Source organism: Sciurus vulgaris (assembly GCF_902686455.1).
Source record: "Sciurus vulgaris genome assembly, chromosome: 8".
NCBI lineage: Eukaryota > Metazoa > Chordata > Mammalia > Rodentia > Sciuridae > Sciurus > Sciurus vulgaris.
In genome coordinates, this window is record NC_136468.1 from 85,202,157 (window position 1) to 85,227,374 (window position 25,218).

The 25,218-nt window shown below is 34.0% G+C and overlaps 1 protein-coding gene across 1 annotated transcript in view; it reads left to right on the forward strand.

Annotated features, from left to right (window-relative positions):
* The window catches only part of STK31 (serine/threonine kinase 31), a gene marked incomplete at both ends in the record, with an annotated part of 86,693 nt that overhangs the window by 55,556 nt on the left and 5,919 nt on the right, over positions 1-25,218 (forward strand). The window contains 9 exons of the mRNA XM_079152629.1: positions 3,525-3,644; positions 5,001-5,132; positions 6,696-6,797; positions 8,140-8,220; positions 10,238-10,363; positions 10,967-11,092; positions 11,280-11,366; positions 12,579-12,728; positions 15,797-15,919. Coding sequence (XP_079008755.1) covers positions 3,525-3,644; positions 5,001-5,132; positions 6,696-6,797; positions 8,140-8,220; positions 10,238-10,363; positions 10,967-11,092; positions 11,280-11,366; positions 12,579-12,728; positions 15,797-15,919 — 1,047 coding nt within the window. The remainder of the gene's footprint in view (positions 1-3,524; positions 3,645-5,000; positions 5,133-6,695; positions 6,798-8,139; positions 8,221-10,237; positions 10,364-10,966; positions 11,093-11,279; positions 11,367-12,578; positions 12,729-15,796; positions 15,920-25,218) is intronic.

A 25,218-nucleotide genomic window follows, 5' to 3' on the forward strand; every position in this document is an offset into this window, starting at 1 on the left:
CATTTCAGGTTTTATGAGGCATCTCCATACTGCTTTCCAGAGTTGTTGAACTAATTTGCAGTCCCACTAGCAGTGTGTGAGAGTACCTTTTCCCCCACTTCCTTGCCAATATTTGTTGTTTGTATTTCTTTGATAATTGCCATTCTGACTGGAGTGAGATTGAATCTCTGTAGAGTGAGATTGAATTTCTGTAGTTTTAATTTACATCTCTCTTTTTCTCTCTCTTTTTTTTTTTTTTTTTTTTTTTCCCCCGGCAGTGCTGGGGATTGAACTCAGGGCTTTGTGCTTGCAAGGCAAGCACTCTGGCATATCCCCAGGCCTTTGCCCTTTGCATATCTCTTAATTGCTAGAGATGTTGAACATTTCTTTTAAAATTTTTTTAGTGGCAAATGGACACAAAATCTTTATTATATTTATTTACTTTTATATGGTGCTATTGAACCCAGAGCCTCAAACGTACAAGGCAAGCACTCTACTGCTGACCTACAACTCCAGCCTGAACATTTCTTCATTTATTTGTTGACTGGTTGTGTATCTTCTTCTGTGAAGTATTTAGTTCCTTTGCCCAATTATTGACTGGGCTGTTTGCCTTTTGTGTGTGTTAAGTTTATTGATGTTCCTTGTATATCCTGGAGAACAATGTTCTATCTGAGGTGCAGGTGATAAAGATTTTCTCAGATTCTGCAGGCTCTCTGTTCACATTTAAAAAAAAAATTTCAGTTGTAAGTGGACACAATACCTTTATTTTATTTATTTTTATGTGGTGCTGAGGATTGAACCCAGTGCCTCACATGTGCTAGGCATGTGCTTTACCACCAAGCCACAGTCCCAGTCTTCTGTTCACATTCTTGATTGTTTACTTTGCTGTGAAGAAGCTTTTTAGTTTGATACCATCCCACTGTTATTGATTCTTGATTTTACTTCTTGTACTTTAGGAATCTTATTGTGGAAGTCAGTTCCTAAGTCGACATTATGAAGGGTTGGGCCTACTTTTTCTTCTAGAAGGACCAGGGTCTTTGGTCTAATAGCTAGGGCCTTGATCCACTTTGAGTTGAGTTTCGTGCAGGATGAGAGATAGGGATTCAATTTCATTCTACTACATATGGATTTCCAGTTTTCCCTGCACCATTTGTTTAAGAGGCTATCTTTTCTCCAGTGTACGTTTATAGTGCCTTTGTGTAGTAAGAGATAACTGTATTTATGTGGGTATGTCTCTCTGTCTTCTACTCTAATCCATTGGTCTTCAAGTCTGTTTTGGTGCAATACCATGCCCTTTTGTTACATAGCTGTGTGGTATAGTTTAAGGTCTGGTATTGTGATGCCTTCTGCATCACTCTTCTCACTAAGGATTGCTTTGGCTATTCTGGCCCTTTTATCTTTCCAAATGAATTTCATGACTTCTTTTTCTATTTCTCTGAATAATATCATTGGAATTTTAATAGGCATTGCATTAAATGGTAGTATGGCCATTTTAACAATACTAATTCTAGAGCATGGGAAATCTTTCCATCTTCTAAGGTCTTCTTCAGTTTCTTCAGTGTTCTGTAGTTTTCATTGTAGAGGTCTTTCACCTCTTTTGTTAGATTGCTTCCTACGGTATTTTTTGTTTCTCTGTTCCATTTGTTTTTGTTTTTTGAGGCTATTGTAAGTGGGATAGTTTTCCTAATTCCTCTTTCAGTCAATTCATTATTGATATATAGGAGCACAATTGATATATGAGTGTTAATTTTATATCCTGGTACTTTGCTGAATTCATTTATGAGTCCTAGAACCTTTCTGGTGGAGTGTTTTTTTGTTTTGTTTTGTTTTGTTTTTGTGGTGCTGGGGATCGAACCCAGGGCTTTGTGCTTGCAAGGCAAGCATCTGGTGGAGTTTTTGGGTTCTTCTCAATTAAGATCATATCATCAGCAAATAGGGATAGTTTGAGCTCTTCCTTTCCTATTTGCATACCTTTAATCTCTTTCTTTTGCCCGATTGCTCTGGCTAGAGTTTCAAGGTCTTTGTTGAACAGAAGCGTGAAAGAGGGCATCCTTGTATTGTTCCAGATTTTATAGGGAATATTTTCTATTTTTCTCTATTCAAAATGATGTTGTCCTTGGGTTTAAGATACATAGCATTTACAATTTTGAGGTATGTTCCTATTATTCCTAGTTTTTCTAGTGTTTTGAGCACAAATGGATGCTGGATTTTGCAGAAAGAAGAATGCTTTCTCTGCATCTATTGAGATAATCATGTGATTCTGGTCTTTAAGTCTGTTGACGTGATAAATTACATTTATTGATTTCCGAATGTCAAACGAACTTTGCATCCCTGGGATGAACCCCACTTCATCATGGTGGACTATCTTGTTAAAATGTTTTTGTATGTGATTTGCCAGTATTTTGTGAAGAATTTTTGCATCTGTTTATTGTGGGTATCGATCTTAAGTTTTCTTTTTGATACGTCTTTTGTCTGGTTTTGGTATCAGGGTGCTACTAGCTTCATAGAATGAGTTTGGAAGGGTTTCCTCCTTTTCTACTTCATGGAATAATTTGAGGCATATTGGTGTTAATTCTTCTTCAAAGGTCAGGTAGACTTCAGCTGAGAATCTGTCTGATCCTAGGCTTTTTTGTTGGTAGGCTTGTGATGGCTTCTTCAATTTCATTGCTTGAAACTGTTTAAATTTTCTATGTCCTCCTGATTCAATTTGGGTAGGTCACTTGTTAATGTCTTCATGAGTTTCTCTTTTATTGGAGTGAAGGTTTTCAGAGTAGTTTCTGATTATCACCTGTATTTCAGTAGTTATCTGGGGTGGTATTTTTTTTTAATCACAAATTGTAGTAAATTACTAAAGTAATTAGTCAAGAGAGTGTGTTTTCTCTTTGTCTTGGTTAGCTTGGCTAAGGGTTTGTCAATTTTATTTTCAACTAATCAACTTTTTGGTGACTTTTTTGAAGTTTTTTGTTTCAGTTCATTAACTTAAGCTCTGATTTTAATTATTTCCTGTCTTCTCCTGTTTTTTTTGGTGTTGATTTGTTCCTGAGGAGCATTTTGTAATCTTAACATTGCTCACTAGGATTCTTACCTAGTTGTTCAAGCTGTTTTCCAAAGTCTCAGTGATTATACTTTTTATTTTACTTCTTTCTTTTCTACTTTTTGCACTATGAACAACTGAATTTCCCTCTTGGTAAATAGATTTGGTTGGTTTTGTCAAATAGATTTGGTTGGTTTTTGTCAGGTGTAGTATTAGAAGTGGTTGTTAATAGATGATTTCTCAAAATGAATGTTGAAGTTCTAAATATTGTTTCTTTACTTAACATTCTATTCCATACAGCTTCAGGAATAATATGTAGAGTAATAGGAATAAAATTTTCCATTAAATGTCTTTGATATGAGTCTTCTGTATTGAAAAAAAATTGTTTTTGAGAAATAATTTAAAATAAATATAGTAATTCAAGGTGTAATTTTGAAGTGTATGTATTGTTATTATAGGTTTTAATTATTTCAGTACTCTCATGCATAATTCCACATGTGATTTTATTTAGGAGCAAGGTGATGCAGATAAGGAGATCATTTTAAATACCTACAGTCAAGTACTACAGAAAATCCATTCAGAGGAAAGGCTCATTGCCACTGTACAGTCCAAGTATAGGAACAGTGCTGAGGTTGGATTTTGTTTTCTCTTACTGTTCTTCTAAATTGATACTTTGGGTTTTTTTAATATTTAAATTTTTCTCAAGTAGTTTAAATCTCGTGTCAGTAAATTATTTATTATTACTGGAAAAGCAATATAGCCATAGTTAGAAGGCATATAATTGAGTTCACTATAAAGTAGGAATGGTGATTTTGTTGACATAAATATGTGCATATGTATGAATTTTATACACCATATGTATGTATGTATTTTTTTTTTAACAGCCGGGATTGATCCCAGGGTTGATCTATTACTAAGCTACATCCATAACCCTTTTTATATTATTTTGAGAGGTTCTTGCTAAGTTGCTCAGACTGGCCTCAAATTTGCTATCTTCCTGCCTCAGCCTCCCAAGTGGCTGGGATTGCAGGTGTGTGTTACTGTGTCTGACTAAATGCATTTTTTATTATGTCTAACATCTTTGATTTTCTTATGTACTTGAAAATATAATTATAATCTCTTATCCTAAAAGAGTGATTTAGTGTTTCCTTTTTGGATACAGTTACCCACACACATACACACACAACATAATGCTTTATTACATTATTTGAATAGTATATTATGAGCATGAATGATTAATGATTCTTCTGTTGTGGCATTTTGAGTAAATAAATTATCATTCCTGTATAGAAGTATAATATTGTCTAACCTTTCCTATATGTTGGACGTTAAGGTACCTTTTTTTCCTGCCATAAAATAAAAAACAATTTTTTTTTTTTTTTTTTTTTTTGTACCAGGGATTGAACTCAGGGCTGCTTAAACACTGAGCCACAGCCTTTTTTATTTTTGAGACAAGCTCTCACTAAGTTGCTTAGGGCTTCGCTAAGATGCTGAGAGTGGCTTTGAAATTGTAATGCTTCTACCTCAACCTGCCAAGCCACTGGGATTACAGGTGTGCGCCACTGTGCCTGGTCCATAATTTTTATAATTTCTCAGATTTCTAAAGTTGTAATTCCCAAGTTACAATGCATGAAAATTATTAAAGCTTAATACATACAGTCAAACCACTTTTAGGAAAGATTGTTTCAATTTACATCTTCACTAGAAATTCCAGAATGAATTCATATTAACAATGTATGTCTTATTGTATGTCTTAGTTGAAGTATTACTTTTGACTTCACTATTTTGAGTGCTGAAACAGATTTCTTGGAATGTGGATAATTAGGAAATAAGTGGGTACCACTGTCTTGTTGAAAATTACAGAATTGTCTTAGCATTTTAGTCTTAACTCAGTCAAATCTTAGAAAAGTTATAAGTGGTCAGTAAGCAACTGTTAATATTGCTGTTTGTTGTATTTGAAAATATGGTAATTCTTTCTCTTACTTAGTTTAAAAAGCAGATTATTGAATGTTTAAATAAGAGCCCCAGTGTGGATCACTTGCTGTCCATTAAGAAGACATTGAAAGGCTTAAAAGCTCGACTAAGATGGAAATTGGTTGAAAAGAATAATTTGGAAGAAGTAAGGAAAAACAGTAGTTTCTAATTGAACTCTATTTATACCTCATTTTGCTAGGGTTTTATTCATAAAAATGATACATAAATATGCTCTTCAAAATAAGAGAGCTGTTATATTCACATTTTTATATACTTTTAGCTTTTTTCTCTGAGTATATAAATAATTGAGACTACATTAATAGTGTAAACACTTTCCCATATAAGTAAAGGTTCTTGTATTCTCTTTTTTTCTTTTTGCCATGCTGGGGATTGAATCCCAGTGTGCTGGACAAGTGATCTACCACCCAACCATGTATCATCCCCAGCTGTAATTAAGTGTTCTTTAAAAACATTTTACATGGCTAACTTGGTATTTAGTAACATGAACATTTTGGAGTAATTTTTAAAACTTTTTTGCCTTGAATTGTTAGACTATTATAGTATAAACCTATTGCATGCAGGTGTTAAATAGGGTACTTCTGCAGAGGTATAATTTTGTCATTTTTAAGATCATGGTGTCTTTTTGTTTACTTTTTTAAAATAAATGAATGAACATAGTATTTCTTTTTTTACTTTTTTTTTTTTTTTTTTTTGTTTTTTGTTTTTTGCTACTGGGTATTGAACAGAGGGTTGCTTTACCACTGGGCTACATCCCCAGCTCTTTTAGATTATTTCTTTTGAGACAGGGTCATAATAATGTTTCTTGCAAGTATTTTAAGTTGTTTTCATATGATAACAGAACTGGAGGGATTAGGGTCTTCTAATCTCAACTAAACTCTTTAGGCTTGAAACATTGTGAGTTACCTGTCAATTCTCTCTATTCTCCTGAGGATTTAATATTTTTACTAAAGGATTGTATTATGTCAAAATCCAACTTGATTATCTCATTTCCTCTTCTGAACACTTAATTGGGAGTGGAGTGGTAACTATTCTAGAACTAATTTCATGGTTTAAGAGTTTACCAGTAGTCTGGACTGTGAGGAAGTTTTTGTTAGTCTAATTTTTCAACATTTGGAGAAAAGTATGTAACTTTTAAAAGTATATGTATCTTTGAAGGTGATTTTTAAATTAAAACTTCATTAGAGTTTTACAGAGTTACTTGAGTCCTACATCATTTTTCCTGTAGTAGATCCTTCACACATTCACTATTTTTTTCTTTTTAAAGTTTGGTTTGTTGTTTTTTTTCACCAAGTCTTATGTGAAAAACAGTTCCAGGGAATTCAATTTTGATTGCTGTTCTTAATGTTTATTTTCTGATTGCAGTTGGTCATCTTTATCTTTGAGAAAATCTACAGCAAATTAGGAGACAAAAACCTTTGTAATTTATTTTATCTTTATTGATTATAATTCCTTTCTGCAGGTTTTAGAAAAATCAGTGTTAGAATAAACTGATCTAAGTTACTTCAACAAGTATTATGATGACTTTAACAAGTATTATGAAGTACTGAAGGATACATAGATACATATTTATCTTATCTTGGCTAAAATTTAACTAATTTTAAAATTAAAATTGAAATAATTTTGTAGGAAGACTTATTTTCAGTCTACTTAATGAGCCTGTAAAACCATTTTTTCTTTCTGATTAAAGTCTGATGACCATGATGGATCTGAAATTGAAAAAATAAAACAAGAAATTACTCAGTTGCGCAATAGTGTCTTTCAGGAAATTTATCATGAGAGGGAAGAATATGTAAGTATTTGATTCTTTGAAATTTTAAATCAGATTTTACTCTAAAAATTCAAATAAGCATTCTGTAAAATGGACTATAATCACAGGGCCAGAGGTGTTATCTTGGCATAGAAATGTTTATATGAATTTAGAAATTGACAATGCTACGAATGAAACCTGGGGCCTCCCATATGCAGGCAAGTACTTTATCACTGAGCTATACCTCCAGTGAAATTAATTCATGACAGAATAATTCATGACCATTATACTAATGTGGAAATTACAGGAAGTTATAAAAAAGGCAAAAATGTCACCATAACTTTCTCACTCAGTGATAACAGTAGTAATCACCATTAACTTTTGACTTCCTTTTAGTCTTTTTTCTGCATGTTTTCACAATTGAGATTATAGTACACACACACACACACACACACACACACACACACACACACACATGGCATCTTTGTTTAACATAAAGCATAAGAATTTCTTAAACCTATGAGATCATCACTTAGCATAATGTTACAATGTAAACATTAATGGAGTAACATAATTTCATTGGTGAATATAACATGATGAAACTACCTAGTTTTTTGGGAAAGTTATGTCTTTGAGTCATTTACTCTACTCCTGATATCTGTTATCTTAGAAGAATTAGTGTATTTTCTCTTTAAAATGGAAAAAATACTGTATTTTATGTCAGGGTTATTATGGAGAAGTCAATTTACAGTGATTTGAAAATAAAATGCTATTAAATAATAGACATTTTAAGTGTCATGCTTTAATTACCAAACTAATCAGATATACGTAACACCTTAGGAGTCTTTGGATAAAATCTACAAATGTTTAGAAGTTTTTCTTAAACATATGACATGATTTTCCTTTTGTAAGGATCTTCACTATTCACATTTGCTTCAAAGTGAGTGTTGCAGAGCTACATATTTATTTTTTGTCTCAGGATTTTATGATTTTTTTTCCTTCTAAATGAGACAGCCATTATTTTAAAATGCTACCATTTTCTTAGTATTTGGGGAAATAATGGCAGTTTATTATTCAAAGTGGTGTAGTATCACACTTTTTTTCATTTTATTTTGGAAATGAGTATGAACTTTGACCTTAGGTTTATATGTGTATACAAGGCATAAAATTGGTAATTAAGTTTTTCTTCTGTTTGTAACATGGTAATTTGGATTCAAGGTATCACTTGGTTTTTGCTTGATATTTCTTAAAGCAGAAATCAAAATCAGTGATTGTATATCTTATTAGATATGTGAAAAGACTGATGCTGATATGCTTTATTTTCCTGAAAAGGAACTTGTCACATGTGTTGATCTACAATAAAAAAATACATTTTTAATTTTAGGAGAAGCTGAATAGCTTGGCACAGAAATGGTTCCCAGAGCTGCCTCTGCTTCATCCTGAAATAGGATTACTTAAATACATGGTAAGCTTTGTTTCCTCTGAGAATTACTACTCTGCAGAGAGTGTAGAAAAGTGATAATATTCAGATTGCATATCAGTGTTAAATTTATAGTATCCTTTCTATAAAAATGTTTCTGATGAACATTTTTGAAGTATTAGAACCTTTTCTCAAGACTATCTTAAGTAGTTGCACAGTGCTGATTTGAATTTTTATGTTCATTTACATGATATTTTCTATATTCTCCTTTCCACATTCTCATTCAGGAGATGGCATCCACTTATTTGAATTAGAGATGCTTATTTTTTGAAATGATAGAATTTATTTTATTTTATTTTTTTATTTTTATTTTTTTTTGCAGTGCTGGGGATTGAACCCAGGGCCTTGTGCTTGCGAGGCAGGCACTCTACCAACTGAGCTATATCCCCAGCCTGAAACAATAAAATTTTAACTGCAGTTTTGAGAGTTAATATAAAAACAGGATGCTCTTAGCCATGAGGAATTTAAACCCATTGTGTTTTCAAGTTAAAGCAGGCTGGGAAAAATTTAAGGTAAAGTTGTTGAGATGGGTCTGGTTTTCTAGGCAGGCAAGATTCAAAGGCTGAGAGATTAACATATTAGACCTGGGTAGTATGGAGCAGGATTGGTAAATTCTAGCTCTCAGGGCAGAATCTATTACCTCTCTGTTTTATGTTGTCTGGTAGGGTTGAGGAACTAGATGAGGTACAATTGTTAGTTGGTATCTACTGGTTCTAGGACCCCCCACTTCATTCTAAATCCAAGATTTTCAAGTCCCTTACATAAAATGGCTTAGTATTTGCATGTAACCTACATCTATCCTCCAGTATACTTTAAATCATCCTAGATTACTTATGATGCTTAGTACAGTGTAAATGCCATATAAATAGTTGTTACATGGTATTGTTTAGGGAATAATGACAACAACGTCTGCGCATGTTCAGTGCACACTTTAAAAAAACATTTTCAAGTTACAGTTGAATGCACAGATGTGGAATATATGAATATGGAGGGCCAATTTTATTCTTCATGCTTGTCATTTAATTTTATAATAATAGCTTAAATATAGTTCAGAAAGGGATGTTTGTATGAAAATAAACACATGGGTTTATTTTCATAAATATATAAGATCAAAATTTCTTAATTAATATAAAGTCTTTCCAGACTGGACTTTAAATAATATGAGTTTTACCTGCAACTTTGCAACCCTAGTACAGAGACCATCTCATGTTCTATAGGTGAGTGATTATGTATGCCATACAGGCCTTGAAAATTAACTTCTAAAAATATGTTAATCTGCTTTATTGTAGATCATAAAAGGTTTGAATCATGGTTTATTGAAGGCTTTAATGATTTTAAGATGTTTAATTGGGAAGTATGCTCAGGATTCCTTTGTAGGTTGATTACATGTATTGTGGATTACTTATATATGCTAATGACACTTAACTAGGAAATACTCCTCTGACCCTTTTTACTATAAACTGCACCATAGTAAAATGATTTAAAATGTTAATTGTCAGATTTCAGTGTGAAAAATTATTCCTTTTAAAAAGTTGCAGAAATATCTGGTAGAATTAAAATATTTGAAAGCTTATTTTATTTTTGAGGACTTCAAACAGAGGCAGAGTTGTTAGAATTACTTGATAGCAGTCATAATCTTTAGATTTCTTATTTCTGTTCTACAACTACTTTGTCATTATTTTAATATTTTGCAGAAGCATGAAGGTTTTCAAGTAAACATTAGGTTTTCTTGGAAGCCTATCTGGTTAACCCTTGTCATTTCTAAGATCTGTTCTAGAACTGTAGCAGTGATTATTATATGGTGATTACACTGTGGGCAGGAGGAGTTTGAGTTAGAAACTAGAAAAAAAATATAAAAACCTTCCAACATTTTGTTTTATTGGTTTTTCTAGTAGGGTTGATGATGTTCATTCCACTTAACAGCATATAGTTAACTACGTTGATGATTTACAAGTGCTAGACATTTTTAAATTCTTCAACTGTATTAAAAACTTGTACCTAGAACTCTGGTGGTCTTCTTACTATGAGCTTGGAACGAGATATTCTTGATGCTGAGCCCATGAAGGAACTTAGCAGCAAGCGTCCTTTGGTGTGCTCTGAAGTTAATGGACAGACGATTCTTTTAAAGGTAATTGTTTAAGTTCTGACTTTTGGGAGTTTCACAAGTTGGGAAGTGATGGTGTTACTTTGCAGGAAATAAAAAACTCACCGTTTATAAAGTATATAAGTTGACTGGCATGATGATTGTTCTTTGAATATGGTTGCCAGAATTAATTTTTGCTTTTGTTTCCTTCATTTTCCTAAGTAGTATCTGTGGCATTCATTGCTTTCCCCCCCTGCCTGCCCCCCCCATTCAGTTATTACAATTTATCCAATAACCTTTTAAAAATTTGCTTTATATTTAGATTTCTCTTCAAAATATCTGCTATGTTGCCAACACACGCGCCCTACTTAATTTCTTTTGTGATGTATCTGTGACACTATTGAGTTAGCTTTAGTTGCTACATATAATAGAATGAATAATAAGCTATAATATAATAGAATGTATAATGTAGAATTATTTTTCTTTTCATAATTACAGTATTCAAAGCAGAAAAAGTACTTATAAAATTAGAAAATTAAATGCAATCTAATCTACTTAAAATTATTTATTATGCTTAAGTTGGAGTGATACATAATTAGAGTGGGATTTTTAATATTGGTATTACCAGTGTCTCTGTCTTGTTACAAGGGCTATTCTGTGGATGTTGACACAGAAGCCAGAGTGATTCAGAGGGCAGCTACCTATCACAGAGCTTGGAGAGAAGCTAAAGAAGATTCAGGGTTACTGCCATTGATATTCCTGTTTTTGTGTAAGGTAAAGTTGTTATGCTTATCTCTTGTAGAAAACATTTTTTTTATATTAAGTTTTGATTCCAAGTTTTAGAGCAGTAATTTATTCCTTCTAAATAAAGCTTAAAGTTATCTTATAGAATTCAGTGTTTAATAAAAATATGGTGAACAGTATTTAACTGTGAGTCCACCTTCTCTGTTTTGCTTCTTAGTCTGATCCTATGGCTTATCTGATGGTCCCATACTATCCTAGGGCAAACCTGAGTGCCGTTCAAGCCAGTGTGCCTTTAACTTCAGAAGTAAGTCATAACAATTTCCATGGATATATTGATGAGAAAATAATACCTTATATTTAATATCAAATATTTAGATCATCCCACATGTGATATTGTGTAAAATTTTGACTTGAGTTATTCTAATTTAATTATCACATCAACTCTGTGATGTGACATAATTCTGTTATACAAATGAGAAAAGGGAGGCTTAGATTAAGTGACTTGCAGTGTCCCTCAGTCAGAGAGAGAGTTGGGACTTGAAATATGGGTATTCTTGGTTCCTCATCCCAAGCTTATAAACTATTAAGCTATACTATATGTAAATTGCCTAGTATAGAATTTAATTAGTGCTTAAATGTCAACTTTAATTTTTATTATTGTAATTTTAAAATTAGTAACAACAAAAAGGAGGCTTTCATTCTTCCTACCTAGCAACACTATATTCAGTCTCTTCCAGTTGCTTTACATGGTTGTCATTGTCCTCTAAATTTTCTTAGACATTTTATAATGTGTATATATTTGTATATTTTTGCAGTCATAAACACACAAACATAAAATTAGATAATCAAGACTTTATTTGGCCTTTATATTTTTTTTAACCTTTTTAAAAATTGGTGCATTACATTACACCATTATAATTACATTACATTATAATTACATTAATAGTAGGGTTTGCTGTTACATATTCATACATGCACACAGTAAAACAATATATTTTGGTCAGTATCATTCCTCATTCCCTTATCTTTCCCTTCCCTCCTTCCTCCTCCCTAACCCTGATCTACTTCCTCTGCTCTTCTGGTCTCCCTTCTGTTTTCATGAGCTTCTCCGACCCTTTTTCCTCTCTAGGTTTTATATATGAAAGAAAAACATATGACCCTTAACTTTCTGACTTTATTTTGCCTGATAATGCTTTCAGGTTCCATCCATTTTCCTGCAAATGACATAACTTCATTCTTGATGACTGAATAAGACTCTATCATGTATATGTACCACAGTTTCTTTCTTCATTCATCCATTGACAGACATCTAGACTGGTTCCATGATTTGGTTAGTGTAAGTTGTACTGCTGTAAACATGGGTATGCTTGCGTCACTATAGTAGTATGCTGTGTTCTTAATAAAGGCTTATTTGGAGAAAATTTTACTCATTCTGAAAGTCTTTAATAGGGAAAAGAGTCATATATTAAAATGATTTGCCTATTTTCTAACCTCTTGTCTGTGTTCTTACCTATAGGAAGCTTTAAAGGTTATGAAAGGTGTTGCTCAGGGCCTGCATACATTGCACAAGGCTGACATAATTCACGGAGCACTTCATCAGAACAATGTATTTGCTTTAAATCGTGAACAAGGAATTGTTGGAGATTTTGACTTCACCAAATCTGTGGTAAAATATCATAGTTTTACAAATAGGTTCTAGACTTTTATTTAATATTACTAGACAGTAAGTCAGCATTTATGCATGATATAGTAACTTATTGTAGGACCTGTGCTTTCAGTTATGGTGTGTGAGTAGTATAAGCAATTACCTGTTTACAATCAGGTGCTAGAACAAGAGTTTCCAAGATTTTGCATTGTATATTTTAACCATAAATATTATGAGCAACCTGACATTACATTACATTCAATAGCATTGACAACATAACAGTTAATTATTTTACCATCACCTGGAAATATTCAGTCACTAAGAAATATACAAGAACTCCTCTTTGCTGTGTCCCCTCTCCCCCATAGATTAAATTTAAAAATATTTACTTTGCTATTTTTAATTTATAATGTGTACTTATAGAAACCTGGTAACTTTGGGTTTTATCATTTAGTTTAAATTCTGACTCAGCTACAATGACTGTTAATTTGAAGCCTTAGAGTGGGCAGTTAGCAGAGATAGCAAAGATCAGACAATTAAGAGCATTTGGGAAAATTTTTTTTATAGAATTGGCAGTCTCAAAATACACATAATCATGAGGGGTTAATTTCCTCTTTATTTAAATTGACAAATAAAAATCATGTTTAATATGTACTGCATGATATTTTGAAATATGTATATGATGTGAAATGACTGAATCAGCAATTCCTATTGTAAATATACCAGCTTTATTGAGATATCATTCACCTCTTATAAAGTATGCAAATAAGTATTAGTTTCTAGTACCTTGATACAGTTGTGCACTGATCACCACTGTCTACTTCTAGAACATTTTTTTATTATTCCCAAAAGGAAATCCCATTCTGATAAGCAGTCACTATTCATTTCTCCCTCTAGTCAGGCCTTCAGATCAGCTAATATGTTTTCTGTCTCTATGGTTTTCTTATTATGGACATCTATATAATTGAAATCATACAATATGTAGTCTGTTGTGATTGGCTTATTTTACTTAGTATAGCAATTTTAAAGTTCATCCATGTTACAGAATGCATCAGAACGTCATTTCTTTTTATGACCAAATATATTATTTCATTGTATGTACATATCATTTTGTTTATTCATAAATTGACATCTGAGTTTACACTTGTTGGTTATTATGAATAATGTTGCTGTGAACATTAATGTACATGTTTTTGTGTAACTAATGTTCTCATTTTCTTTGGGAGGAGAATTACTAGATAATGTGGCAATTCTTTCACTATTTGAGAAATTAAACTGTTTTTAAGAGTGACTATAATATTTTACATCCTCATAAGCCATGTATAAGGATTCTAGTTTCTCCATGTCCTTGCCAGCTTTTATTATCTGATTGATTCCCTTTCACTTCTGTGTCATAATGCTTTGTACTTTGGTCATCTGCAAGTTGTAGGATTATGCCATTAGTGTATCTGTAGTCCAGTGGCTTTCATATGGTAGCTTAAACAGATTAGAAAATGTAAATTTAAAACTGTAATAAAACAGGATTTATACAGATTAATTTGGTAAAATATTTATCATATTCATCTGAAAATTGAGAAAACATCCTGAGAAAAATGACTGAATTCTGAGTTTTAAAAGGTCCTCAATATTTTTTTGTTTTTATACCAGGAATGGAAACCAGGATTCTTAACCACTGAGCCACACCCCAGACTTAATTGTTTTTTCATTTTCAGACAGGGTCTTACTGAGTTACTTGTGGCCTTGCTAACTTGCTGAGGCTGGCCTTGAACTTATAGTCCTCCTGTCTCACCCTCCTGAGTTGCTGGGATTACAGGCATGTGCCACTAAGATTATCAACTTCTAAGGATCCTGGCTAGTTTATCTTTTGGACATATCATTTGTACTGCTGTAGATATGACTACTTGAAGAATAACTCTTCCTTTTTTTTTTAATTTGGTACCAGGGATTGAATCCTTTGGTATTTAACCACTGAGCAACATCCCCATCCCTGTTTTTATATTTTATTTAGAGACAGGTCTGGTTGAGTTGCTTTAGGACCTTGCTAAGTTGCTGAGGCTGACTTTGAACTCATGATTTTCCTGCCTCAGCCTCCCGAGCTACTGGAATAACAGGCGTGTGCCACCATGCCAGGTTTACTCTTCCTCTTTCATACTCATTTTTACCTGTTATTTCTGAAAACATCATTTTAATAATCAGTTAAAATTATTTGCTCTGAGGTACTGGTTGAACCCACCTTTTGCTATGTTTTTCATACTATATTTAGGTTGAAGTATATTAACCAGTTCTTACAGCTCTTAAAATTGGAAAAGTAGTGTGTAGTCAAGACCTTTGATTTTTCAGTTTTCACAGTGCATATAAATCACCTGGGGATCTTGTTTACATGCACATTATTATCCAGTATTTGTGGAATGGAGATTCTTAAATTTATAGTAATTTCCCAGTTGGTGCCTTAGCTGCTGGTCTGTGGATCAAATTTTGAGAAGCAAGGATCAAGGTAGTAGGTGGAGAAGATATAATTAACACTAAGTGTTATGTACTGGGCATTATGCTAATTACTTTAATGTTTATAATAACTGAAATATAGACATTATTTCTATTTTATAAATTAGATTTATGCCCATTAAGGTTAAAGCCCCAAGGTTACACTACTAATGAGTGGAGGAGTAGGGATTACAACCCAGGTCTGACTGAATTTAAGAGTCATATACTATAGCTACTGATCATCCTTTGACATGTTAGAAATGGTATATATAGAAAATGATCAGTAAGGAAAGAAATTTTGTTTTTATAAAAATTAGAGTTTTCAGAATTAGAAAGTAGCATTGCTGCATTTCTTTGTGAAACTTACTAAAATAAAGAAGAGTGTCTTTTGATCTATCCAAGTCTATACTCTTGAGTGTAATCAGTCTCACTGTTAATTTTATGAAACTGATTTTAAAAGCAATTTTTAATATCAAATCTAGATAATATATTCGAGAGCCAGAAAATGAAATATTTCAAATGAATTTCTATTAATCAGATGCAGAATATTTTGTTCAAAACCCATCTACTTTGTTGACCTTAAAATATTTAAAATACTGTTTTTGTAGAGTCAGCGAACATCAGTGAACATGATGGTTGGTGGCTTGAGTTTGATATCACCTGAATTGAAAATGGGAAAACCTCCTTCTCCAAGTTCAGACTTATATGCTTATGGTTGCCTTTTATTGTGGGTATGTTATTTTTTTAAATAGATCAATCATTTATATACATATATATATTTTTTATTATATAAAGTGATGATTATAGTGATTCTTCCTAACATTGTTCTGGATAAAGAACAATGGCAGAGTTTTTTTTTTTTTTTTTTTTTTTTTTAAGTTTTATCATAAACTGTAGATACATTTCTTATTACCAACTGTAAATTTTTTACAGTTTGACTTGGTTTATATTATAGATATTATATTACTGTCTTAGTTTTCTTAAAATCAAGATTAACAGAGAAAATGATTTTGTCATGTATTTATCATTCATTTTTGTATGGTTGGGATATTTTAAAAAACTCCTAAGTTTGGAAGTCTTTTCTTCTGCTGGATCTAATATATTGTTTAGACCTTCAGCTATGTTTTTCATTTGACTTACTGAATTCTTCAGTTCCAAGATTTTTATTTATTTATTTTTTGGTTCTTCTCCATGATCTTTATCTCTTTGCTGAATTTCTCATTCAGACCATGTGTAATTTTACTAAGTTTGTTGAATTTTCTGTCTGTATTTACTTGTATCTCATTGAGTTTCCTTAGAATCATTATTTTGAATTCTTTTTCCCACATTTTGTCAATATCCTTTTCTTTGGAGTCTTTTAGTAGTGTTACTAGATTTTTTTGCAGGCATCATGTTACCTTGCTTTTTCATGTTTCTTGTGTCTCTGTGTTGGTATTTGCACATCTGGTGAATCAGTTGTCTCTAGCAATTTTATAAAGTGACTTTTGTATTAGAAAACTTTCTCCTGAAGATTTTAGAGTGTCTGTTCAGGTGGGCTTTGTGGGATTTGGTTCCAGTTGGGCATTGTACTAGTTTCCTTGTAACTTTTTTAGTTGTATTTGATGAATTTGGGTGCAGTGCATACAGTGGTGGGGTTGAAGAGCCCATCTGCCTCTGAGGGCTGCATAGTGGTGGGTAGGGGAACTCTAGTGATCCCTATAGGTAGATCCAGCAATAAGGATAGGACTTCTACTGTGTGGCTACTCCAGCAGTATGTAGCCATTCCAGCAATAGAAATAGTGGCACCAGGGACGTGGAACATGGTGGACATTTCATTAGGCTGGGACAAGCTCTGCTAATGGTAGGAGCATCTGGCAGTGGTACTAAGGTTATGGACTGGGGGGGACATGTCTCTGACTTTTGCTTGGGTGAGTGCCATTGGTAGTGGGAACCTCTGACTGCTCTAGGGGTTTGATGGGGAATTGATGGAGTGAGTGCTGCTAGCAGCAGAGGCTTATGGGAGTTGTATTGTCAGATCCCCTCAATGATGCCTACCAGTGACAGTGACACTTAGCAATGGTGGTGGAGGTTGTGTAGAGTAGAGGCTTGCCCTCAGGTCTGCTGGTGGTGGATGGCAGCAGTGGGTGGTAGGATGAAGGGGCATAGGCCTCAGGTTTTGGTTCCTCATATTTTGGGAGTGGCACCCTGCATTGTGCTGAACTGCCTGTTCCCCTGTAGTGCACATTGGTTGCCTGCAGTAGCATTTACATCACTGGGTCTAGTTGTTTTCCTGATGCTGCAGCCTCTTATGCAATGTGCTGGAATGTTTGTGGGGCTCTCCAAGAATGGTGATATGCAGAAACTTCAGCCCCCTAGGGAAATAGGAATTTCCAGTGACTCTATTCTACAGCTAGGGCAACCTGGTGGCAGCTTGTATTCTGAGGAATGTGGGGGATATAATGCAATATCTTTGAAGAAAAGCTACCATGTGGATTCCCAGAAGCTTCCTTAACTGGGTTGTAAACCTGTGACAATTGTGAAACTGTCCTTTAGCTAGGATTGCCAGTGTCTGTAACTATTGGTTATGCTGAGACTCGTCCGTTTACCCTTTCTCATGTAATTGTGTGTATCTCTCCTTCCTTGGGGAGCCAGGGTTGCAGTTGCTGGTATACTCTTATGTCTCTGTGTTGCCATCCTAGGTATCTGTGTCTGCAGGATTCTTCTTTTTCCTTTGCTCATCTCCAGTGCTCTCCTTAAACCACTCACTTTGAAATGATGCTATTTATTTGTTGTTTTTCTTCTTTCTGGAGGAGGTGAGTGCTGGGTACTTCTTCTTGGCCATCTTGTATAGATTTTTCTTTGTTGACTCTGGATGAATATCCCTACCTCCTGAGCCTCAGTTTTCCCTGGGTGTAGGAGGGATAACTTGGATCCCTAGACTTGTGCCCACTTTAAAAACGCAGCTCTGAGGCAGTACCTGGGTCCTTTTGTGACTTTAGCATAGGATTTCATCCTATGTTTTTGAATTAATGTTCACATGGTATAAATTACTGTCTTTTTTACTCTATAAAGGTGTCTATATTGTTGAATATATAAGTAAGTTTGAATATATAAGGCACGTTTCTTGTATCATGTTTTTAATTTACTTATCTGTATTTGTTAATTGGGGTACCTAGATCATTATATATAAGATAATTATTGCTATTAGGGCTAAGTCCACCATTTTATTATTGGTTTTGTTTGTTTCCTTTGTTTCTTATTTCTTTTTTCTTGCCTTCCATGTGAGTAACTTGGAAAATTTTGTAATCCATCTTGATATATTTGTAGTTTTTTTTAGTTTAAAAGCACTTAATTTGTAGATAACCTACATGATTTTTTTTCCTTAAAAACATGTTCTTTATTTCACATAAATCATGGTCAAAATAAATGACAGACTCAAGATGATATTAGTCCCATTTATCTTAAGTTCTGTTGTGTGGATGATGAATAGCAATCACAACAGTGATAAGTTGAAGGTAATTGCTAAATTTGCTGAGTTTTTCATTTCTGAGGCATCCTTAAAGAAAATCATATGTGGGGCCACTCATGGGTAGTCCAGCAGACTACCTGGATCATATTTTCATCAGTAAAGAACTGGTAACTTTTGAAATTAACAAAGATGTGCCTCTATCATGCAAGGATTTTACCCCTTATGGCCTATATTATTGAAGTTTGCCTTTGGTCAGTTTCATGTAATCTTTAATGTACTTCTTGTAGGCTTCTTTGAACCTGGTTCCTGCAAGTAATGGTTCATGACAGTATCAACACCAGTGATTACTATGCTTTTGATACCTTCATATTTGGAGCCTCAGTGGAGGCATTTCCACCAGTGAGCAGGTCATCAGTGTTAACCCTCTTTTGTACTGATCATCTTCCCTTCTACCTCCAGGAACCACCCTGTCTATAATCTCTGAAACTTGTAAATGTTGGGGAAAATCTCATTGTGGCTGATGAAGTTATGGTAGATAATCATAATAGTGATAATACAGTGGGTGATTTTAGCTTAGTAGGAGCCTGGAGATCAGAGTGAACTTAGTCTAGCCAGAGTGGTGTGCACTGGGGATTGAGGAGCAGGTGGAAAAGTTGATAGAGTGTATTGCCTCCTTGATTTTCTTAGTGGTTGATCTGGGCACAGTATGTGTATGTGGCTTATCACCATTTTATCACTTTGAATCATATATAGAATTCTTACATCCATTTAGATTCTGTTATCCTCCCCAATGTTAATGATCATTGTCTTATCAGATGGTGTTAAAATTTTTGTTTCAACCATCATATATGATTTAGAAAACTCATGATGAGAAATCCATAAGTTTTTGGTATTTAATCATATTTTTGTTCTTTCCATTGTTATTTCTTCCTTATCAATACCCCAGGACTTATGTTTTTTCAGGAAATAATTTTTTTTGAAATACTTCATTTAGCCATTTTTTGAGATTATGTTGTCCTGTAACAGATTCTTTTGATTTTCCCTCATCTTGATATCATCATTTCTGATGGATAGTTTAACTGCATTTAGAATATTTGGTTGAAAGTTTTTTTCATTTATCAGTTAAAAAATGCACTACTGCCCTCTTTTGTACTGGATCACTTTCACATAGTCTTTTGTCATTGAAATTGATATTTCTCTGTAGGTAGTGTTTCCTTTTTCTCTGGTTAGTTTCAAGATTTTTTTTTTGTCTTTATAGAAGTTTCATTATTTTTGAAAAGGTTTTTCCTGTTTGGGGTATGCTCTACTTCGTTAATCTTGAGAATATAGGAATTTTTAATCCATTATTCTTCAAGTAGTCTTTTAGACCCATTGTATTTATCTTTTCCTTCTGCGACTCTAGAAGTTGAATCTTTTGATATCATAGGTCCTTGAGATTCTCTTCATTTTTTGGTCTATTTTCTCTGTAAGCAGAAGACTGAATAAATTCTGTAGGTCTCTTCTGAACTTCATTGATTCTATCTTCTGACATCTTTTTTTTGTTCACCCTATTTAGCCCATCAAAATTTAAGATTCTTGTTATTAGATTTTATCAGTTCTGTGATTTTTGTGTGTATTTTTTTGTAACTTCTTTTTCTTTAATGGTACATTTTTTTCATTTGCTCTAGAGAAACTATAATTGCTTTGTGAAGCATTTTTATGATGATTACTCTGAAGTTATTGTCAGATAATTACAACATGATTCACCTTCTATCAAGTGCAATTTCTCATTGATGTTGTAATTTTTATTGATTCTTTGGATGACAAATGACTTTTTATTGTATCTTGGACATTTGGCTACAATAGTAATAGGTTCTGAGTCTTGACGAACTTTTTATTTTAGCAGCTAGTCACCTCATTTAGGTTTAACATAGGTCCTGGATTACTCTTTGAATTTTGGTTTTAATGGCAATCTGATTTTTAGAGCTTTTTTAGTTATATTTTGATCTGCATGGGTCATTGATTGCTGTTGATGGTGGTTGAGGAAGGGAAAGGAGCTTCCTAACACTGAGCTGCCTAATACTTGTAAGTATGGAAATGGATTTTCTAGTCTATGGGGTAAAGCTTTCTTAGCAGGCTGCTTGTTGTGGCAGGATCCCCCCTGTACTAGTCAGGGTTCTCTAGAGGAACAGAATCCTATAGATTCTGTAAGATCCTCTAGATCCTGAGATTGGTTTACATGATCAGAAGGTGTATAGTCCACAGTGGCTGTTGGCAGGCTGGAGAGCTGGAGGAACCAGTAGTTGTGTAGTCTAAGAGGCTGAAGCCTCAGAGCAAGAGGGATCAACGGTACTACCCTAGGCTGAGACCAAAGACCTCTGGAAACTCCATGGAAAATCATGGGTAGAGTCACTTTGGAAGAGTGAAGGAGAGAGAGTCTGATCTTCTCAGGCAATCACAGCAGAAATCAGGAACCCATAGAAGAAGAGTAGGGCTTGCATCTGCTGCTGCTTCCTTGTTCTTCCAACTGTTATTCCATCCAAGCCACCATCTTATTGGATGGTGCTGCCCATGCTTAGGGAGGATCTCCACTCCAGTATACATGCAAGTCATTCCTAGACACACCCCCATTGACACATCCAGAAGCCTCTTAATCTTAAGCATCTCTTAAATCAAGTTGACAATTCAGATTAACTATTATGCTCCTTTCTTTGTGGCAGATACAGACTACTTCCTGAGCCAGCCACGTTAGGATGGAATCCTTCTGCTTATGGGGATTAGGGTGCACTTACTAGACCAACTGCTTGTGTGATTTCCATGGTATATATATAAACCACATTTTCTTTATCCATTCATCAATTGAGGGGCATCTAGGTTGGACCCACAATTTGGTTATTGTGAATTGAGCAGCTCTGAACATTGTTGTGGCTGTATCTCTGTAGTATGCTGATTTTAAGTCCTTTGGGTATAGGTCAAGGAGTGGGATAGCTGGGTCAAATGATGGTTCCATTCCAGGTTTTCTAAGGAATCTCGACACTGCTTTCCAGAGTGGCTGCACTAATTTGCATCTCCACCAGCAATGTACGAGTGTACCTTTTTCCCCACATCCTCTCCAACACCTATTGTTGCTTGTATTCTTGATAAGCATCATTCTTATTGGGGTGAGATGGAATCTTAGGGTAGTTTTTATTTGCATTTCTCTTATTAATAAAGATGTTGAACATTTTTTCATATGTTTGTCGATTGCTTGTAGATCTTCTGTGAAGTGTCTGTTCATATCCTTAGCCCATTTGTTGATTGGGTTATTTGTATTCTTGGTGTAGAGTTTTTTGAGTTCTTTATATATTCTGGAAATTAGTGCTGTATCTGAAGTACGAGTGGTAAAGATTTTATCCTACTCTGTAGGCTCTCTCTTCACATTACTGATAGTTTCCTTTGCTGAGAGAAAGCTGTTTAGTTTGAATCTTTCCCATTTATTGATTCTTGCTTTTATTTCTTGTGCTATGGGAGTCCTGTTGAGGAAGTCTGATCCTAAGCCAACAAGTTGAAGATCTGGACCTACTTTTTCTTCTATAAGATGCAGGGTCTCTTCTGATTTCAAGGTCCTTGATCCATTGTGAGTTGATGTTTGTGCAGGGTGAGAGATAGGGGTTTATTTTCATTCTGTTGCATATGGATTTCCAATTCTCCCAGCACCATTTGTTAAAGAGGCTATCTTTTCTCCATTGCATATTTTTGGCCCCTTTGTCTAGTATGAGAAAATTGTATTTATTTGGGTTTGTGTCCGTGTCCTCTATTCTGTACCATTGATCTTTTGTCTCTTTTGGTGCGAATACCATGCTGTTTTTGTTACTATTGCTTTGTAGTATAGTTGAAGGTCTGGTACTGTGTTACCCCCTGCTTCACTCTTCTGGATTGCTTTAGCTATTCTGGGTTTCTTATTCTTCCAGATGAATTTCATGATTGCTTGCTCAATTTCTGTAAGGTATGTCATTGGGATTTTAATTGGAATTGCATTGAATCTGTATAGCACTTCTGGTAGTATGGCCATTTTGACAATATTAATTCTGCCTGTCCAAGAACATGGGAGATCTTTCCATCTTCTAAGGTTTTCTTTAATTTCTTTCTTTAGTGTTCTGTAGTTCTCATCGTAGAGGTCTTTCACCTCTTTTGTTAGATTGATTCCCAAGGATTTTATTTTTTTCGAGGCTATTGCGAATGGGGTAGTTTTCCTAACTTCTCTTTCCAAAGATTCATCACTTATGTATAAAAATGCATTGGATTTATGAGCATTAATCTTATATCCTGCTACTTTACTGAATTCACTTATGAGTTCTAAAAGTTTTCTGGTAGAATTTTCTGGTTCCTTCAAATATATAATCATGTCATCAGCAAATAGGAATAGTTTGAGTTCTTTTCCTATTTGTATCCCTTTAATTTCCTTGGTCTGTCTAATTGCTCTGGCTGGAATTTTGAGGACAGTGTTGAATAGAAGTGGTGAAAGAGGGCATCCCTACCTTGTTCCAGTTTTTAGGGGGAATACTTTTAGTTTTTCGCCATTTAGAATGATATTGGCCATGGGCTTAGCATAGATGGCCTTCACAGTGTTAAGGAATGTTCCCACTGTCCCTATTTTTTTCATGTTTTGAGCATGAAGGGATGCTGTATTTTATCAAATGCTTTCTCTGCATCTATCAAAATAATCATGTGATTCTTGACTCTAAGTCTGTTGATTTGGTGAATTACATTTATTGATTTCCAGATGTTGAACCGACCTTGCATCCCTGGGATAAAACCCACTTGATCGTGGTGCACTATCTTCTTAATATATTTTTGGATGCGATTTGCCAAGATTTTGTTTATAATTTTTGCATCAATGTTCATTAAGAATATTGGTCTGAAATTTTCTTTCCTTCATGTGTTTCTGTCTGGTTTAGGTATCAGGGTGATATTTGCTTCATAGAATGAGTTTGGGAGGGTTCCCTCCTCTTCTATTTCATGAAATACTTTGATAAGTATTGGAATGAGCGCTTCTTTAAAGGTTTTGTAGAACTTGGCTGAGAACCCATCTAGTCCTGGACTTTTCTTTGTTGGTAGGCTTTTGATGATTTATTCTGTTTCATTATTTGAAATTGATCTATTTAAGTTGTGTATGTCCTCCTCATTCAGTTTAGGTAATTCATATGTCTCTAGAAACTGTTGATGTCTTTGAGATTTTCTATTTTGTTGGAATACAGATTTTCATAATAGCTTCTAATTATGTTTTGAATTTCACTCGTGTCTGTTGTGATATTTCCTTGTTCATTCCGAATTTTAGTAATTGGGGTTTTCTCTCTTCTTCTCTTTTTTAGTGTGGCTAAGGGTTTATCAATTTTGTTTATTTTTTTGAAGAACCAACTATTTATTTTGTCAATTTTTTCGATTGTTTCTTTTGTTTTAATTTCATTGATTTCAGCTCTGAGTTTAACTATTTCCTGTCTTCTACTACTTTTGGTGTTGGTCTATTCTTTTTTTAGGGCTTTGAGCCATAGTGTTAGGTTGTTTATTTGTTGATTTTTTTTTCTTCTTTTATTGAATGTGCTCCATGAAATAAATTTTCCTCTAAGAACTGCTTTCATAGTGTCCCAGGGATTTTGATATGTTGTTTCTTTGTTCTCATTTACCTCTAAGAATTTTTAAATTTCCTTCCTGATATCTTCTGTTATCCATTCATCATACAATAGCGTATTATTTAATCTCCAGGTTTTGGAGGAGCTTCTGTTTTTTACTCTGTCATTTATTTCTAATTTCAATCCATTATGATCTGATAGAATACAAGGTATTATCTCTATCTTCTTATATTTGCTAACAGTAGCTTTGTGGCATAATTTATGGTCTGTTTTAGAGAAGGATCCATGTGCTCCTGAGAAGGAAGTGTATTTGCTCTTTGTTTGATGGTATATTCTATAAATGTCCATTAAATCTAAATTATTGATTGTGTTTTTGAGATCTATGGTTTCTTTGTTCAATTTTTGTTTGGAGGATCTGTCCAGTGGTGAGAGAGGTGTGTTAAAATCACCTAGTATTATCGTGTTGTGGTCTATTTGATTTCTGGCATTGAGAAGGATTTGTTTGATGTATATGGATGAGCCACTGTTTGGGGCATAGATATTTATGATTGTTATGTCTTGCTGATTTATGCTTTCCCTAAGCAGTATGAAATGTCCTTCTTCATCTCTTCTGACTAACTTTGGCTTGAAGTCCACATTATCTGATATGAGGATGGATACTCCAGCTTTTTTGCTGAGTCCATGTGCATGGTTTGTTTTTCCCCATCCTTTCACCTTTAGTCTGTGGGTATCTCTTTCTATGAGATGAGTCTCTTGCAGGCAGCAGAGTTTTGGATCTTGCTTTTTAATCCAATCTGCCAGTCTGTGTCTTTTGATCGATGAGTTCAGGCCATTAACATTCAGGGTTATTATTGAGATATGATTTGTATTCCTGGTCATTTGGCTCATTTTTTTTTTTTTCTTTGACATGACTTGGGTTTTCCTTTATTTGGGTGTTCCTTTAGGGTAGTTCCTCCCTTTGCTGATTTACATTGTTGTTTTTTAATCTCTTCCT